This window comes from Epinephelus fuscoguttatus, linkage group LG8 (genome assembly GCF_011397635.1).
Source record: "Epinephelus fuscoguttatus linkage group LG8, E.fuscoguttatus.final_Chr_v1".
NCBI classification, from domain to species: Eukaryota; Metazoa; Chordata; class Actinopteri; order Perciformes; family Serranidae; genus Epinephelus; species Epinephelus fuscoguttatus.
Genome location: NC_064759.1, coordinates 3,445,359 through 3,465,648, shown reverse-complemented (window position 1 = coordinate 3,465,648; position 20,290 = coordinate 3,445,359). Strand labels below are relative to the sequence as shown.

At 40.6% G+C, this 20,290-nt stretch overlaps 1 protein-coding gene across 6 annotated transcripts in view; it reads left to right on the top strand.

The window, feature by feature from the left end:
• LOC125893893 (DENN domain-containing protein 4B-like) overlaps positions 1 to 20,290 on the top strand; it is a 224,515-nt gene that overhangs the window by 6,501 nt on the left and 197,724 nt on the right. For 3 of the 6 annotated variants that reach the window (XR_007449940.1, XR_007449939.1, XM_049584863.1), the window contains exon 1: positions 18,979 to 19,088. The exons of 1 other annotated variant lie outside the window; for it this stretch is intronic. Coding sequence is in view for 1 of the 5 variants with exons in the window: in XM_049584863.1 (XP_049440820.1) it covers positions 19,036 to 19,088 (53 nt within the window). In the remaining 4 variants the exon portion in view is untranslated. Of the gene's footprint in view, positions 1 to 9,778; positions 9,911 to 11,806; positions 11,883 to 18,978; positions 19,089 to 20,290 lie in introns of those variants that run through there. 2 more of the 6 variants (XM_049584866.1, XM_049584867.1) reach the window with 2 other exon arrangements.

The window sequence follows — 20,290 nt, the reverse complement described above, 5'->3', positions numbered from 1 at the left end:
TTGTCGTCTAAACAGGGCCTAACTGATTTTATTGGGGGAGGGGAATTTGATTCACCGAACTGATCATTAGGGACCAACGTATCCGCCTGAATCAAACATCTCGTTAAGTCCACACTGATGCGTAGCCATGCCAACATACCTGTTTTACCAGGCTTTTAAAGGCAGTGAAGTGAAGTAAAAACAAACTATGATGTCAGGCAACATTGAGAGAACGTGTTGATTTAGAACAACCTGAATAGCAGCGTCTATCTGTTACTCCTCACTGGTTGCACCACTTGACAACGCTTGACAACAGACCAACAACGGTGTTAGTCCCGTCTTTGGTGCTGATTGGCTAACTGAGTCCCACTGCAAAGCTAATGGGTTATTTTTTATCGTGTGCTTTCACACCTGCCCTGTTCGGTTCAGTTCAATCAAACTCAAGTTCATTTGCCCCCTCAGTGTGGTTCCTTTGGGCAGGTGTGAACACAGCAATCACACTCAGGTGTGCACCAAAACAACCGGACTGAGACCTTCTTGAAGAGGTGGTCTCAGTCCGGTTCCAAAGGAACTCTGGTGCGGTTGGTTTGTGGTGAGAAGGTGTTCCGACCTGGATGTGAAGCAACTGCAGTCACATGACACATTGTTTGGGTTAAACATGAGCATGTTACAGTCCTGGAGGATTATTAATGTGCACCTCCTCCTGTACTGCCTTAATATGCACATTCAGCACATCCAATGCATCAAAACATTGTTTTCTAGTTGGAGCCGCGTTTGCCTCGTTTTCAAACTGTATGCTTTGACTAAAATGAACAATGACAGCAATATAGTCCACGATGAGCAGCGCTAAAATCAACCTGCGTAGTTGTCCCTCCATTGTGACATTAGAAAGTGTCACATTTATCTTGCAAGTGTACTCTTCTTCAACGTTTGCTTTACTTCCTGGATTTTTCCCACATGGAAATTCTGACCAATCAAGAGCAGCTTTCTCACACAAGGCATTTGATCTGGTCCTCTTGTAAATGCTGCCGTGAGAACACCAACCAACTCTAGGCAATTATACAACTTTGGAACAACATGAGTCCCTGATTCAGATCAAAGCAAGACAACTTGACAGCCCCCTTGGACTCAACAATGAACTGATAAAATTCTGGTGGTTGAAAGTGAAAGGTCACTGTGACCTTGTGAATGTGAATCAGTTGTGGGCGGACTTAAAGGTCTGGATCCAGGCAAGGAAAGAACCCTTATGTACCCTTTTGTTGTACTCTCTTGCCCCCTCACTGTACCAGCCTCCAGTGTTCTTTCATCATGTCAATGTTCACTCAATCTGCCATCGATACGTCCCGTTCACCCCGTCCAGTCTGCTCTCCTGCCCTCATGCCACCCCTCGTTCCCAGCCCTTCAGCTCTGTAACTGAGAACTGTTCAAAATATACACATATATTAATCACCTTGATGCTGTGGATGAATTAATAATCTTTTTAGTGTTCTGAAAATATAAAAAGCAGGTTTGTCTCCCTGATCTGTGCAACAATTCTGCACCGAGTCATACAGATGATGAACAGCGACACTCTCAGTACCAGATGGCCCTGTTCAGGGGCGCGGGGGTGCTGCAGCATGTCCCAGCATGCACTGGGAACAAACACGTTTCCAGTTCAGTTCCCTGCATGTCTCCTCTGTTCTGTGGGAGGAAACAAAAACTATAAAATCAACTGTTAGATCAACGCTCTGACTCGCTCCTCGACATTCCTCCTGCGCTGCGTTCACTGACTCCATCAGATTACGTAACATCCTGGACAAACAGGGGTCTCCTCGAAGTTCATAACTCTCTGAGGACCTCTACACACCCCGTTACACATTTCTAGTATTATATGTCATGAATATTTCCTGAAGGGTGTGCACACAAAGTCAGGCTGCAGTGTTCTCAGTTTATATCACTTTGCTAGAAGTCAGACACCTTTATTGTTTTTGCAGTGTTTTTATTTTCTGAAGAAGTTGAAATAATCTTAATTAAACAACAGCAGTGTTAAAATCCTGACTGATTTTGCAATCAGATGCATCACACACATAACGAGAACTCTCTCAGATGTTTTTCTCTCTAATCCCACGTACTCCCTTCAAGATCTGAAAGTAATGGCGCATCACACGCTGCAGGATATTATTAAAGGGATAGTTCTGTTTTTTTTAAGTGGGGTACTTATCTACAGACAGTGTGTTACACACAGCTGGTGTCAGGCGGCACGCCCCCTGTTGGAGAAGCAGATCTACTGCTGTGGAAGAATGAACTCTATATTCAGAATATTTTCACTGCTTCACCTTAATGTCACACAGTGATTTCTGACAGGTAAATTAAAAGCCAGACTCCACTGAGAAAAACAGTGATTTAATATTGCTGAACACAGGAGCTGCTGGTCTGGCTTTTACAAGAGCATAGATGGGGAACTAAAGCTGTTAACGACTGCCCCACCTAGACAGCCTGTGTGATGGCAAGCGGTGAAAATACTCCCAATATAGTGTTAACGTAAACTGCTACAGGTTTTTTTTATGTGGCTACAACATGTTCTGTTGCAGTCCCCATCAACAACAGTTCATTGCTTAGCTTCCATGTTAGACTCCAGCCTGCTTCTCCAAACTGAAGGTGCACTGACTGACATCTACTGTATGTAATATACTGACTATGGATAAGTACCTCATACAACCCCACTTCAAGAAATCCAGACTATCCTTTTAAGATTATTGTGCCAGACGGAGCATGAATGCACCACCTCACATGATCTCATGGGGACACAGATGTAAACAAAGTAGACTGTATCGATAAAAACAAAAGAAGAGGGCTAAATGAGTCTGGGTGAGAAAATGGAGAACACACGTTGTCTATTTTTGTCATCAGATGTCTTAGTCGTAACAAGGCCAAGCTAGCTGAGCAGTTGTGTGTGTTTATTTGGTTTGCAGTATTAAGCTCATGTTGGATGGCGGACTCAGCAGGGACTAGAAAACCGGTCTGTTGCAGGTCGTTGCTATGGTTTGACCTACTTGCTGGACTAGTAATGTAGGTTCCATTACATATAGGAGTCTACTGATGTGACTGATTCTTGTCCAGTTATTAGTCAGACCCTGTGTGTTTCCATGGAAACAGAGACAACAGTGGCAAACAGTTTGTTATTTTGAGAGCTAATTGCCCCTCAACATGAATATATTTTAATTATATATTTTATTTTGTCTGTAGTAGAGGAAATTATCTGTCAACAGCAGTATGTTAGCTAACGTTAGCCTCAAGGGTTAGAGTGTTTACTGTTGCCTGGCAACACCGTCAGCTGCTCCACACTGATAAAATCATAAGTGTAATCATCTAGATTTTATTTTATTTTTTTTGTAAACAAATTTTTTATTGAATTTGAACTGAAACAATTTATACATTTCACTGTCAGTTCAATCATACACAAAAAGGAATAGAAAATCAGGAAAATAAATAAATAAAAAAGTAAACAAGGACTTATTTTTTTGTAGATCACAATCCGAAATGAGGTAGTTTGAAAAATATGTAAGTATTCCAATGAGTGATAGATTGTTCGTTGGATTGACTCATAAAATAAGCACACAAAAAAAAATTCACATAGCTGAGAAGAGTAACAGTAGTCCATACTGTGTTGATGTTAATTTCTACAGTACCACCTCACCAGAGGGGAGGCGTTCACCATATTCAATTAGTGGTTTCCAGTGATCATAAAATCACTCAATATAATCATCTAGATTTTAAAGGTTAAGTGACTAAAGATTTAGAGGGATTTAGTGCCATCTAGTGGTGAGGACTGCAGATTGCAACCAGCTGAAATTTCTTCCGTGGTAGAATTCCTTCAGTGTTTATTGTTGAGGAGGTTTTTACCAGCAGCTGAATCATCCTCAGAGGTCTCTTTCTCTCCAAAACAAACTGACCAGCTGATTTAAAAACATGGAATAAAGCAGTTTCATGTTAAAAACGCTAACGCTAAAATGTGAATGTTCCTATCTAGAGCCAGTGTTTGGTTTGTCCGTTCTGGGCTACTGTAGAAACAGGTCAACATGACGATCTCCGTAGATGAGCACCTGCTCCCTATGTAGATTTAAACAACTCATTCTGAGGTAACGAAAACACAATGATTCTTATTGTCAGGTGATTTTTTACACTAAAGAAAACACACTGATTATAGTATATTCCATTTCTGTCCCCGCAGTAGCTCTCGGTCATGTTGGCCTGCAGCCGGCCTCCGTCCTCAGTCACCATCTGCGACAGAATATTGCTCTGTGTTTTCCTGCTTCTCTGCCAAACCCTCACACACACACACACACACACACACACACACACACACACACACACACACACACATACATACATACAGCATCTAGCTAACACACATGTCCTTATTATAGAAATATGTTTATTTATTTGTAAGGTTGGAGGTTTTATTTAGAAAATTAGCTGGATGTATTTCAAACTGCAGATAACCTTAGTTTCTTATGTGCACAATCAGAATATACAACAGGCATAAAACCAGAAAACAGAAATAAAACAGCCTAAGAAATAAAAGAAAATTAAATTGATATATAAAAAACGGTTTTGCAGAATACAAACAAAATAAATGACACTAAGAAGATCTCACTAAACTTTGAGGTACTTGTACTGTATATTTCTACTCCTCTACATCTCAGAGGAAAATATTCAACTTGTCACTTGACTCCATTTGTCTGACAGTTTTAGTTACTTTATAAATCAAGATATTTGATGGTTGAAATCATGTTTCCTGTGCAAACATTTCATGGTTCCAGCTTCACAAACTTTTGCTTTATATAATGTCAATAATTGTGAGTCGGGCTGTCGAAAGATTAATTTAAAATCACAATTCAAATCAAATTTCAAAACACTTCCAAATGTGGTTTGGATCAGATCAGCAAAAATGGCATTTAATGTGTTTTTTTAATCTGTCCAGACTTTATAAAATCATTCTGGATACAATCTGAATGTTCCAAACCCAGATTAAGGCTGGCAGTCTGAACGAGGCCTCTGTGACTTCACTGAAGTAAAGGATCTGAGCACTTCCATCCACCAATGACCTCCAGCTTACTGCTGATCTTGCAGACCTCCAGCAGCCACCTTGACCTGTATCCTGACACACACACACACACACACACACACACACACACACACACACACACACACACACACACACACAGGGTTTATCTGCTGAGCTCTAGTTTCAGGACGTCTATTGAAACCCCTCTGCAGCAGTTTGAACAGTCGTCCATCTTTGTGTCTTCCTCCTTGTGCCCTCTGTTACATATATGATGTATGTTCTGTATTTTAGGTACTGTTATACATCACTCTTTAGTTTTTTAATTTTAAGATTCAGTGCAGTTCAGAGACACATACATACAGAGATTTACTGTATTTTTCATGTGTACTGTATTTCTGACGGGTAGGAATCATCAGACACTTCATGATACGATATTATCACAGTATTTAAGTCCAAATACAATATTACTGTAATTTTAAACAGCTTCTGATAAAATCTATAGCACTATATGGCATTGTGATTTTTTTTTCCCGACTTCAGTTCATGTTCTGAAAGGGAGACTTTGTCAAAATCTGTTTAGTAAGATAAAGTTTTGAGTCTCACGCTAATTGCAGCAAAATGAATCTCAGACTGGAAAAGCAATTTATTTAATTGTTCTGGTAGGCGACCACAAGTTGAAATTGTATTTGCAAAATTATTATTATTATTTATAGAATTAAAAAGTAGGTACTTGAAGCCCGTGTAGTCATACAGCATTACCACGCAAATAATTGTGATACTTTGCTGTATTGATTTTTCCCCACTATGAGGTCACCTCATCTGAGACAGAGACAAAACTGTAAAAATCAAAATATACTTTTATCAATTAAAACATTTCAGCAGAGGAAGTATTTCACATTGTATTAATATAATGAATGAATGAATCAATCAGTAATTTTTATTTCAGTTACATACATCTGGACAAACAAAGATTATTTCACACAAATTTTTGTCACACTCAGTATCTGAAAAAGGAACAGGCTGATGGCCCAGGCATCAACTATACCAAAGAAAGGAAATAAATAAGTAAATTATTTATACATTATACTCTAAATATAATCCACAATTCTTTTAGATTTTGATCCATAATCATTTTGCATTTTAAGGCTTTTTTAAAAGTCAACAGAGACCTACACAGTTTGAAATCAGCACTGAGCTCATTCCATAACTTGACTCCCAAAACTAAAACACATCTGTATTTTACTATTATTCTATAGTAACTGTGGGTCATTACAGCTCCTGATATCCTGTTGATGCAGCACAGAGTCCAGGTTCTTCTCCAAAGCCTGTAACAGGATACGAGTTCAGCTAGTGTTCATTCTTCTTCACCTTTTCCTCGATGTTCACATAGAGATCTGCCTCCTGGCGAGCTAGCAGAAGTCCGAAGAAGAGTTTACAGACTAGTGAGTTGTTTTTCTCATCCTGACAAGTGACTCGCAGCCACTGCCGCCACCGAACAAAGCCAAACACAAATAGCATCACCAAGACTTGTAAAAAAGACGGGAGCCCAAATTTAGCAGAGCTGGTAGAGATGCAGCTGGAATCATCCGTGCCTACGTCACAATGCTTTGGCCAAATACCTGCAGAACCACTCATCAGACTGACAGGCATTTGCCTCAGCTGTGTTTTGGTTTGCTGATAATTTGGTAACGCTAGCATGCTCACACCCTAAACCAGGAAGGTGAACGTGGTAAACATTAGACCTGCAGCTTGTTAGCATTTAGCTCAAAGCACTGCTGTGTCTAAGTGCAGCCTCACAGAGCTGCTAGCAGGACTGAAGAGTCTTATAAGCGTCTATGAAACTCTTTTTATATAATAACAATACAGGGCAGCAGTAGCTCAGTCCAGAGGGACCTGGCTTGAGAAGCAGAGAATCCCTGTACGAGCAGGGACTGGTAGCTGGAGAGGTGCCAGTTTGCCTCCTGGGTGCTGTCGAGGTACACCTGAGCAACGCAGCTCCCAAATGCTCAGGGCGCCTGTCCAAGGACAGATGGAGACAACTCTCCATTTAATGCATGTATAGGTCCCGGTTGTACACGTGTGTGTATGACAACAGAGTGACGAAAAAATTTAATTTCCCCTCGGGAATTAATACAGTATACTGTCTTCTTCGTCTTAATCTAAGAATCGTGTCTAAATACTTAAATTATGTCGTGACACACCTGAACATTCAAACAGTTTCTAAGTCCTCGGGTTTTAAACCTTCACAGGACAAGTTTTAATAACACTGTTCAGTTGTAAATATTTTGTTTCGTTTCCTCAAGTGTAGAGATCAGTGCACAGATACGTTACAGGAAATTAGTTTAATTATGAATGCAGGTGGCTCACATCATGACTGACAGTTACTGTGTGAAGGAAGCACTTTAACGTATTCATGTGTAGACCTGTTTTATAGGCCTCCTGCCGGTGTGTTTGTGTTTGTTTATTCCTCTGGTCGTTGTTTACGTCATCACATGTGAAGTAATTTTGGAAAGCGGCTGCGTGTCCTCTCAGTCCTCCTGATGCTGCTGTTCATAAAGTGAGCCGGCGCTCCGTGGACGGACTAAATATAGATGACAGATATTTAAATCTCCTTCAGCAGTCTGCCGTCGTCTCAGCTCCTCCACTTTCAGCTCTGCTGTCTCTGTCTGTCTCTCTGTCTCTCTGTCTGTCTGTATGTCTCTCTGTCCGTCTGTAGTGATCCAGTTCTGCCGCTCACTCCTGGATGATAATTACTGTTTACTGCAGAGACGCTCAAGTGTTGCTGTCAAACATTTGGTTTCTAGAAGCTCGGGCTGAGATTAGGGGACACCCACAAACTGTCCCAGAGGTCTGAGTTTACCAAGGAGGCTTTAAATATCTGAACCTGATGTTAGCAGGTCTGTGACGGCCTGCACTGAGGCCCCCGCGCCTCCAGACACCATCTGAGGACAGTTAGCTCAGCTCAGGACAACACAGCCTGAAGCGTCAGTGGTTCAGGTCCTTTACTGAATTTAAAGTACAAATATCACACTGTGAAAATACTCTGTTACAGTTTAAGTTCTGCATTGACGTATATAATTATAATCAGGAAAATGTATTTAAAAGTTTAAAAAGTGTAAACATGTCTGATATGACTGTTACACTCTCTTATGACATCTTTAAATGATTATGTCAGACTTCATTCAGACTCTACAGAAACAAGGTTAAACTCACCAAAATGTCTCAGTTAAAGTTTCGTTATGCTTCTGAGTACACTCGACGCAATGTGCACTCAGTTGCTCTGCAGTTGCTGTGTGCCTATCATAGTTCTGTGTCCTGTTGGTTTATGTCACTATACAATTCCCACCAAAGCACTTGGGGGCGCGGTGTTCTTTTATATACCTATCTAGACTCTGTGACGTCTATGGTCGTTGCTCGTTCATTGTTTGTTTATCTTCTGGCTTGGCTCTAGTCACAGTGAAGATGGCGACCGAGAGAGAAAGACTGTTGCTGGAGCTCAAAATGATCAACATTGAACAACAAATGCTCTTATTACAAATGTTATGACGATGAGGAAGAGAGAGGTGACTGCGCCGATGGTCTGTACGCCCGTTGAATGGCTCGACTTTTGAAAATGTGGCACTGCAGCAGGAAGTGAAACCTTGTGAAATGTCGAAAATGATGTAGTTTGAAGGACCAATCATAGCTCTTGCGGTCTGCGTTGGGTCTGTGTTGCCTCAATGCGTGGGTACAACTTTTTGGAGGTGCACACTGCGTCTCCATGTCGGTCATAGAGCGACGCAATGCCTCCGCAAAGCCCTCTGCGTCGTAGGTATGCAGAAGCACAAACCTTGCTTTAGTCTTGTTAATGATCTAGTTGGTTAGTCAACTGTTCAGACAATCACCAACTCTTGTTTGGTCCAAATTAACCCTTGATTCACAGAGTTTGTGATGTTTTCCCCGCAGTCTCTCTACTGTTGCAGGCTGGCTGTTTACAGTCCAGACATGTTATCCCCACACTGTCTGTCAGCCTGGCTGCCTGATCCACCAGTGGACACTGACCTTTGATTGTGCAGAAAGAGGAGGTTCTGTATTTTTGACGGTACTCAGTGGTATACCGTATTACGGTCACACCTCCCCAGCCTGACTGAGGCATTATAATTATTAACATTATTTAAATAAAAAGTTTGTGAAGCTGAAACCATGAAATGTTTTTACATGAAAGATGAAGATAGTTTCACATTCATTTTCTGTCAGTAAACTCATTGATACATGAACTAATGGTTGCTGATGTACTTTTAATGTTTTGTGTGCAGAAATCTTCCTTTGTCAGTAACTGAAGCTGTCAGATGAATGCAGTGCAGTAAAAAGTACATTATTTACCTCTGACATGTGGAGCAGAAGAAGCATAAAGCATAAGGAGTAATATTACCTCAGATATGTACAGTTATACTTAGTGTTTGTTGGTGGCTGAATGCATCACTGGTGGAATTCCCCCTAACGTGTATTTAAAATGAAAGTTAGCTGAGCACCCACACTTTGGTTGGCCTGCAGGCAAAGTAACGACTCACCAAACAATACGAGTGGTGAATGATACCGAAACTAAAAGATGTTGTCAGACCGGAAGTCCTTGTAAGCAGAGGCTTTTCTCTGCTCCTTCAAGTCAATGAAAAAATCATTTTCACTTCCTCACCTGCAGTTTACAGGAACAGCTGCCGGATGGCAAAGTGATAATAAGGCTCATTTTTTACATCTCATTTGTTTTTTTTCCTGTGTGGGTGTGTGTGTGTTTTTCTCTGTGGCATTCACAAACCTGGCTTCTGTGTCTTCACATGTGAGGACAAACATGTTCCCGTCCTGTTTGTGTTTCTGAGACAGTGGTTATTTGAGGCCGAACCTCTTATGGTAAGTTTTGACTTTCACAGAAGAAGTTAGTGGTTTCACTGTTGAATGGAGCTTTTTAGTATTTATTAGAAGAGCTGCATCTTATAAGGCTGCAGCTAAGACTTGTTTTCAGTACTTATTATTTTTAGTATTATGTATTTGTCATAATAATATAAGAATATGTTTTATGTTCAGACTATAATGTCCTATAATCCCTCATAATATCAAACAACCTGAGCTCTGCTCCATCTTCTCTGTATAATCTTTAAACTCTGCTGTAAAGTAAAAAACATTGACCGTGATGTTTGTCGGCGCTGTGAGCTGTGCTTGTTTGTTGAGTGCAGTTTAATGAATGAGCAGTGACACGTGCACTTTGTGATGTGACCACAGACTCTGTTGTTTCTCCTGAATGAAGCGTTACGTGAGGGAAGTGATGAAAACACTCACAATCTGATGATGAAACATCTGATGGCGATAATTAACGCTGAGCGATCACTTTATGATTGGTCAGAGTCGACTCTGGTCACACGTCCTGTTTCTCAAACAAACTACTGTATTTTCCAGTGGTTTAATTAAACTTTGTCGATCTTCAGTGCTCTTAATGTGCGTTGCCTTGTTTCTACATGTGGCTCTACGTCTCTGTGATATTAAGAATTGCGCCAAGCCGTGAAAAAATTAATGAATTACATAATAATTAAAAAAGATTTAAATAATAACAACAATAAAAATAATTGGGAAATAAGAGATGAAGCTTGTATTATTATGAAACAAAGAAAACCATCTATAAGCTGCTGTGACCAGCAGATATTTTTGGATATATTAACCCTTTGAAACCCAGAATGACATCATTATTCTTGTGCTGCTTTCAGATGCCATTCGCAAGTATTTAAAACTTTGAACTGCAGAGCAAACTGATGCCATTTCTTTCATAAACATGGTAATAATAATAAAAAAAAAAAAAGGCAGCGAGCAACTTGGTAAGTTATGTCCCACAAATTGCCAAAAAAAAGAAGATTGATGTAGGAAAAAAGAAAAAAGCTTGGGAAAATTTATTTCTAATAATTATTATTATTATTACATTTTTTAATTATGTTGCAGAATTATTATCATTTATATAATTTCCCAGGTCATTTCCTTGTTTGCTTGTTTTTTTGTTGTTTTATTTGTAATTTTATTTATTTATTTATTTATTTATTTTTACTGCTTTCTTGTTAATTTGTTTGGCAATTTCTTCTTTCCTTGCTCATTGCTGCCTTCCCATGTTTTAAAAGAAATCAAGACAATTTGCTCAGGTTTCAAAGGGTTAACTTACCAAATTCAGTCATTTCATATATTGACAAAGACAGAAATAAGTACAAATAAACAGATGGAGGTAAAAAAAAAAACAAATAAACTTAAAAAATGTAAAATAAAATTAAAAATAGGAAGAAGTGTGTAAAGTAAAAGTATGTTCAGAGATTAGCTAAATGATAATTGTACCAATAGCCTCATTATTCTGCGTTTCTGTTGTGATGTGTTGTGTCTGCTCCTGTGTGCTGTGGGAATCGATCATGTGACGTGATGTCGCTTATAATGTGCTCATTGAACGTGTCGAGAGACGATGTCAGTCGCTGCTGTGTGAGATGCTGATGTGTTACCGAAACGCCCAGGGGAGACAAAAGAGCCACTGTGGCTCACGACGCCCCCGTACCATCTCGCACGGAGATACACCCACACAAACACAAGCACACACAGATACACACAGATACACCCACACAAACACAAGCACACACAGATACACACAGACATCCCTGCAGTGTTTTTGTGGTGGTGATGTTCACCTTCAGTTCTCAGTAAAAAGCTGCTGTGTCTTTCTCAGCATCACTTTTCACTTTGCTGAGGAACTGGAAATTGAACGCTGTTATTTTTCTTCCTCACAGCATCACTGACTTCCTGTGGCAGGTTTTCAAATTAACTGTCAGAACTAGAGCTAAAGACTCTGACAGCTTCTCAGGTAGGACTGCACACAGATAACATGAGACAACAAGACCAGAGACGCTTTTTAAAGAACTTAAAGTAAATGACTAAGAGGCTTATACTAATACATTATCTAATAGGAGCTGGCAACATTAAGATGAATGTGTATTTAAGTGTGGTGCAACAACACACTCAGAATATAAAAGTATATGATCAGTGATGTTTTATTTACATCAGAGCAACAAAAAAAGTCTGTAACGTGCTGCCACAGAGTTGGATGTGCTCCAGTCAGCTGTGTGAGAGGCCGACTCTGTATGTTTGAATGGTCTTTGATGGTTTTAGGTCGTAGAAAGTCCTACTGACGACCTGATTTTATTTGTTTTGTACGTACAACGGTTCAACTAGACTGACAGAGACAAAGACCCCTCTGAGCAGCAGCTGAATAAGAACAGAAGAATCAGCAGTCACTGGTGAAAGAAACTGGAAGCTCAGCATCAAAATATGTGCAGAGTTAAATATGAACAGGTTCCTGTTTCACTGTCGAGTGCTCACTAATGTGAGGTCTTCTTTTAACTTCACACAGGAAACAGTTTAACAGGGACCTGTTCTGTTCATTTTCAGGCTCATGCTTGTATTTTTGGGTTTCTACTAGAACATGTTTACATGCGTTCATGTTCAAAAAGCACTTTATTTTCCTTTTTTCATGCTGCCTCTGAACGCTTCCCTCTGTTTGAGATGCTCTGTTTTAGCACCTGTTTCTTTACACACCCCTCCCAGAGAAAAGCCCAGTCTGCTCTGGCTGGTCAGTGTTTCCAGGCCTCCTGCATCCCAGGCACCTTGTTTACACACAGATTGTGTGATAGAGCTGCTTCATTACACCGTCTTTGCTTTTTTACACAGCACCAAACAACAGCAGCAGCATGTGTGTTTAGACAGCATGCCGGCATCCCAGAATCAAAACAGGCGTAACGAACGTGACACAACAGCGTTGGCCTCTAGTATGACATGTAACATACTTGTCTGCAGCGTTTTATGAACAACAACAATGGCATTAACATGGCAGTATCATTAACCGTCTCTGTTATCTGGCGGCTGATCTTGTTCTCTGCTCGGAGGGAAAAGAGCTCCAATTTGCAGACATTTCTGGCTGCTCTTCTTTTTCTTTGAGTTAGCTGCTAACTGCTTCCAGCTGCTTTTTACATCCCCCACTGTGGGTCGCACATATAACATGTCATCAAAACGTCACACTCGTCCCGTCCTGCGGGCTGTTCCTTTTACACAGACATTGGTTCAGTGCTTTTACTACTTCTGCTGTGAGCTTAAAGGTGAGACAACTCTGTCCACCCATTCTACGATCATACCTTTTACAAAGAATGGCGAGGGTGAATAACTGTACTGTGCAGTGTAAACGGGGCTCGTGTCTCTACACTGGCTGTAGCAGCAAATAGCGGCATATTCTCCCATTAAGAACACACACGTCTGTCCCATCCTTGTGAACACAACATGTCAATAACACCTCAAGGGAATTTCTTCAAATTTGGCACTAATGTCCACTTGTAATCAAAATTAAAGTGATTAGTTTTTGGTGGTCGTAGGTAAAAGATCTCAAGAAAGGCTTGAGGGAATTTCTCCTAATTAGTCTTATTTAGTCATGTAGATTGTCTGTATTGTAATTTTATTGTGTTGGTCTACGACATTGCTCGTCTGTCCGTCCAGGGAGGATCTCTTCCTGAGGTTTCTTCTATTTTTTTTCCTGTCAAGGGGTTTTTTGGGAGATATTTTTAAACCAAAGTGAGGTTGAAAAGGACAGAGGCTGTCATATGTTGTGCAGGCTGCAAAGCCCCCTTAGGCAAAATTGTAGTTTGTGATATTGGACTGTATGAGAATGAGTTAAATCTTTCAGAGAGACGAAGCCTTTCACTGTGAGTCGAACACTCAGGGTGAGGGAGCAGCATTTTTACAGGGTCAAACCAGCAGGCTGACAGTTAAAGCTCTTAAATAATGCAGATGCAGGTCTAGACTCTGTTTCCCTCAGCAGACACGTTGGTTTTCTGGTCAGAAAGCAGCCACGGTTCATTTTAATTAGGCTGCACCTGGACAGTCTGCGGCCCCGTTTCCTCATTTAACTGTGCAGCAAAGTCACACCCAGTGTTAACCCTTTATCTCCTGTAGTGTCGGTAATATCATTAACTGGCGAAATACTCATTCTGAGTAATTCTGAGGAAACCTGTTGGGTTTTTATCGGGGTGGTGAGACTGAAACGTGAAGAAAGATGGCAAAAGAAAGAGTTGTTCAGGTTTTGGAAACAGAGAAGTGGTTTAAGGGACACCACAGCTGATAGCGGATGAATGCTGCAGCCTTCAGCAGCTGCTGCTGTTATTAATAACAGCTTCATTTGATAGAGTTGAGAAAGACTTCCTCTCAGGCTTCTCACTTCCTTTTTACTACAGTACAACCCTGACTGAACAGTTTCCCTATTTGTGCTTCAGGTGTCGTTCAAATAAACAAAGCTGTCCTCTATCTGCCAAAAACAATTATGTTAATAGAGGTGTTTCTATGATGTTGGCGTGTGTACAGTTTGTTCTTCAGTACATTGATGGTACGTTCATTACATGTGAATAGTGGTGTTTGGTGTTTAAGCACTGAGAAAAAGTTTTTTTTGTTGCATCAGCTCAGAACATTTGTCCTTGTTTCACCAATAAACACATAAAAACAGTAAAAAAAAAATCAAACCTGTCGACGTTACAGATCAGAAGCACAGAGAGTTGTTGACTAGAGATGATACGCCGTCTCATGGCGGTCACTTCCTGTCAACGTTACAGATCAGAAGCACAGAGAGTTGTTGACTAGAGATGATACGCCGTCTCATGGTGGTCACTTCCTGTCAACGTTACAGATCAGAAGCACAGAGAGTCGTTGACTAGAGATGATCATGGTGGTCACTTCCTGTCAACGTTACAGATCAGAAGCACAGAGAGTCGTTGACTAGAGATGATACGCCGTCTCATGGTGGTCACTTCCTGTCAATGTTACAGATCAGAAGCACAGAGAGTCGTTGACTAGAGATGATACGCCGTCTCATGGTGGTCACTTCCTGTCAACGTTACAGATCAGAAGCACAGAGAGTTGTTGACTAGAGATGATACGCCGTCTCATGGCGGTCACTTCCTGTCAACGTTACAGATCAGAAGCACAGAGAGTCGTTGGCTAGAGATGATACGCCGTCTCATGGTGGTCACTTCCTGTCAACGTTACAGATCAGAAGCACAGAGAGTCGTTGGCTAGAGATGATACGCCGTCTCATGGTGGTCACTTCCTGTCAACGTTACAGATCAGAAGCACAGAGAGTTGTTGACTAGAGATGATACGCCGTCTCATGGTGGTCACTTCCTGTCAGCGTTACAGATCAGAAGCACAGAGAGTCGTTGGCTAGAGATGATACGCCGTCTCATGGTGGTCACTTCCTGTCAGCGTTACAGATCAGAAGCACAGAGAGTCGTTGGCTAGAGATGATACGCCGTGTCATGGCGGTCACTTCCTGTGAACCAGCAGGTTTTTAGAACGTTACAGAGTGATGGACTGCAAGTAGCTGCAACTTTCAGTTTGTCTTGTTGCAAATCTTTGGTCTGAGCTGGGCAGTAAAAACAAGTCTGTAGGGTTTTAAAACACTTGGTTGTGGGTTGCGTTGGGTGTGAACAGATGACTTAAGTTTTATTGTATCTACAGAAAAGTGTTTTAGAGCAGTGACACACTGATGTTGTTGGCTCCCGACTGCATGTGAATGCACCACGAAGACTGCAATAAACAGCAGACAGCTGACTGACACGTCAGTTAGTTTAACGTAATGAAACTAACAATTTCGTGCTTCTGTGAATCTGCATTTAAAACAGTTGAACAGTCAACTCCAAACCACAGACACTCCAACGTTACATCACCGCTCAGCTCAGGGCGGACGACATCATGTCTTGACCTCGCTCCAGTACACGACCATAATGTCATCGTTTGCTGCAGGGCTGAAACGTGACAAAGGGGCCTAATGAACTCCGCTGAGGGAGAGGGCAGTAACGTTTAGAAACCTGCTATTAGTTTCTGTTTTATACTGAAGTGTTGGATATATATCTGGTTTGACAAGAACAAGTGATTTAAATAGTTCAGGTGTGTCTGTAACTTCACTATCTTTTGTTGTCAAGCTGCTTTTAAAGTCACTGTAAATACAATTTAAGTTTTTAGTTGAACAAAACATTTGCTGGCTTTTGTTTTACATCTTTGTAAACTGACTGACATGTTTATAACAATCTATCAATCAAAAATATAATCAACATATAAACCCATAATCATAATCATTTGTTTCAGCCGTGTTATTTTCTGTTTCATTTAAACAAGAAAGAGTTGTTGGTGTTTGAAGCAGCTGGATGTACTGACACAGTGTAAACTGATGTACTGTAGTGCACCCTGTCAGTGAGGAAATCTGGTGCATTTCTCTGGGCTTTCCTGTGTGTGTGGTTTCCATTGTTGCACATGGCCCAGTAAAAAGGGAAGTGATCGTGGTGAAATCAGCTGTTTCAGCTAAAAATGGCGTTTTCTTATTTTTGCATCTTCAGCAGACAACTCCCTCTGTGTGGAACATGAAGTGAATGTTGGTGACAGCAGACGTTTACTTTAAGAAACAGGTGACGTTTAGATGCATGTAGAGGAGAGGACGGAGGTTAGTTACTCCGACAATAGAATACAGGATGAACAGAAAAGAGATGAAACCTCAGTGATGATACACCGAGGCACTGACCTTTCACCGCCTTATTTAAGAAACATTGGAGCGCCTCAGTGTGAGGAACACTAATATTCAATCACCTTAGTGGTGGAAAGTTACTGAGGTCATTCACTGAAGTTCAGTGTAGATACTTTACTCCAGTATTTCCATTTTCTGCTGCTTTATACTTTAATAGGGGTGGGGGAAATCAACACAGCATCGTATCGCAATATTTTTTGTCGTCACACAATTCTAAGTACTGATTTTTTTTATTCTATAAATTATTAATATCACTACTTCAACTTCAGGTAACCTACGAGAATAATGTATTTAATTGCTTTTTAGTCCACTAGCTACATTTTGCTGCAATAAAAATGACTTTAGTGAGATGAACAGACTTTGAACAAACTTTATCTTATTCTTTAGATAAAACAGATGTTGACACAGTTTTCCCTTTGGGGACATAATTTAGAGTTAAAAATAGTAAATTGCGTTAAATCGCAAAATATTTTATCGCACTAATATTGTATGGTGACTTATGTATCGTGATAATCGTATCATCATAACGTGGATCCTCTAATGATTCCTACCTCTATACTTTAACCCTACATTAAATATTGCACTTTTTTACTAAAGTGATGAGCACATTAGCTCATCAATAATTTACTCTGCATATAAAATACTTTTACTTCTTGTACTTAAAGTATATTTTAAGGATAATGCTTTTGTACTTAAGTAAAAATTAATGTTTTAACAAAGTATTTCTACACTGTGGTATTACTAACTAATAGTAATAGTAGTAATTAAGTGAAAGATCTGAGTACTGCTTTCACCATTTATACACAACACTGTTGTGTAGAAATCGGCTCACTGATGAAGATTTAATGATGTTACAGCACTGGAGCAATTTGCTATTTGTAATGCAAATCCTTGTTGCACATATTCTTATTCTTCATGCTGTGACTGTTTGAACACTCTGTCCTCATCTTTTTAAACACAGTGCAGCTCTTTTACACACATATATAATAACATGATTTTTATTGTTCTGAGTTCTGTTTTATATTTAAAGGGATAGTTCAGATGTTTTGAAGTGGGGTTGTATGAGGTACGTATCCATAGACAGTGTGTGACATACAGTGGAAGTTAGGTGACAAGCCCCCAGTTTGGAGAGGCAGGCTGGAGTCTGAAACCTGCTGCTGTGCAGGGGTCAGCAACAAGACATATTTTAGCCACCTAAAAAAATCAATATCACTTTAAGTGTACACTAAATTTAGAGTATTTTCACAGCTTTACTTTAATGTCAGACATTGATTTCTAACGTGAATATAAAGCTGTTATATCACTCTCTTCAAAGCCAGTCTCCGTTGAGAAAAACAGTGATTTAACATCCCTGAACACAGGAGCTGCTGATCTACTGCTGCTCCATCAGTTAGTTTGTTAGTGTTACAGTGGGACTTGGGTGTTTAAAGCGTTAGTTTGGATTCACCAAAGTCACACGATAACTTAAACTAACTAACTCATCGAGGCAGCAGTCGTTTAGCAGCTTCCATGTTCAGTGAGCTAAAATTAATGTTTTTGTTGATGGAGTCTGGTGACTTTGACCAGAGCATAGCTGGGTGACCGTTAATGGCTTTTTTTTTTTTTTTTTGGGGTAATTTTTGGTTTCCGATTCTGGTTCAAAACGTTTGTCTTCAACTTTTGTCCATTTGACAGCTAGTTTCAGTCCAAAAAAGCTACCTGGCATCCTGACACATCATCAGGAAGCACCACTGTCTTGTTTCCAGCGTCGCTGAGCAACATCTGTCCTGACAACAGAACATTTGCTCTCCCATTTGTCCTGTCCCAGTTACTCTATTTTTAACCATTTCCTCTAACTGTATGGGATGTTTAGTGTGTGTGTACCGGTGTCCAGTGACGTCTGAAGTCTGTGTTCATACTGCACTATTTACTTCTGTCTTTTTTCCTTCCATAGAATGAAACATGTCCACAGTATACACCCCTTTTTCTTAAATATACCTCAGTGCAGTGACTCCACCCATCAGTGGTGAAGTCAAATGATGATATTCAGAAGTGCCTCAAATTTCAGTTACTGCTTGATTCACAGTAAAGTCTTGTACGCAGTGAGGATGTTTTTGGTGCACGTCACAGAGGCTGTGGATGTACAGACTGAAGTCAACTGTAGATTTGTGTGTTGTTGAGGAGATAGTGGTGTGTTTCATCACGTGTGCTGCTTTGTCACCACGAAGTCATCGATGAACAGGAAGCAGGCTGCCAGTCCTCTTCCTGTTTGCCATCTGACCTTTCACCCCCTTCGTTCGTTCCACTTCCTCTGCTCTGTCCTTTTTATCGTCTGTCTCTCACTTTCACCCTCTGATGACAGCGACGAGTCGATCGTCCTCTCGCAGGAAGAAATATCTGGTTCATAGGAAGGAAAGGAAATTAAATGTTGTATCCGTCAGACACATCAGCAGCTACTGACTCAGAGTTACGAGACAAGTATGACTTTTTATCATCGCATAATTTCAGTGAGTCTTAAACTGTCTTTTAGAAGCGACAAGCCTCATATTTGTTTTAAACTGTGAGAGTTTGATGCTTCTCTTGATCTTTTATTACAGTAAACTGAATATTTTGATTTTGTTTTGAACTTCTGGTTCAAACAAAACGAGACATTTGAAGACGACAACTTGTGCTTTAGATTATAAAGGGATTTCTGCTTTTAAGGTTTTTGGTGTCTTTTTTGACCAAACGGTTCATTGGTTAATCAGAAGCAAGAGGTGTGATTAGTCAGAGATTGGTTTGGTATTCGTTGAAGACTCGGATGGATGGATGGAGCTGATTATGCTGCAGGAGTGATTTGAGAGGTTTCTGCAGATGTTTGATACTTTTTCCACAAAAATGACTTTATTGTGATTTTTGTGAACAGCTCCAGTTTAACATCCTATAGCCACATTTCAAGCCCTTTTGTGCTTTGAGATGTTCCCTCTCCCTGTGTTATCTTGTCTTTGCACAATTGCAGCAGTCTTTGGTCCTCAGCTGTTTGAGTCTAAATCGAGCAGAATGCAAGTTGTAATTTTCTCTTTTTCAGTCGGCTGAATGTGTGCGAGCTGCGGGGATTTACCCATGATGCAGCTGTAATCTGAGACAGCATTCTGTGCTGGAAGAGTAGAGATTAGTGGATGAAGACAGAACTGTGACAGTGGGGACGCCCACTTAAAACCCCCTGCACACTGCTCCCCGTCACGTTTTTAAACCAGGAGCACAGTGTTGAAGCCGACTCTTACAGGGACAGGGATCGTATCCCTGCACAGAAGCAAATGTGCATCTAGACATGGACAAGAGGCTCGTGGTTGTGACAGTGCGAGCTGTAAACATTAATAGCGTCCTCCTTGGCTGAGCTGGAACATAAACTAGCTCAGTTGCGCTAAAAGCACCAGATGGTGATGGTCTGATTCAACGGTGGCAGAGAAAGTTGCTATTCCAGCATTGGCATCAGCTGCATACACTGCGGAGCAGCTCAAAACACCAAGACAGACTTATGTAAAAGAGTCTAAATAGAGTCTGACAACAAACGAAATTAAACTCCTGTCAGTATCAGTGAAGTGTTTCAGAGATGGAGAGAAAATACTGCGAATAGTGAAGCCTTCTGCCAACTGGAGCTAAAGGCTCATGGCTGCGACTTCAAGTTCATGTTTGCATAG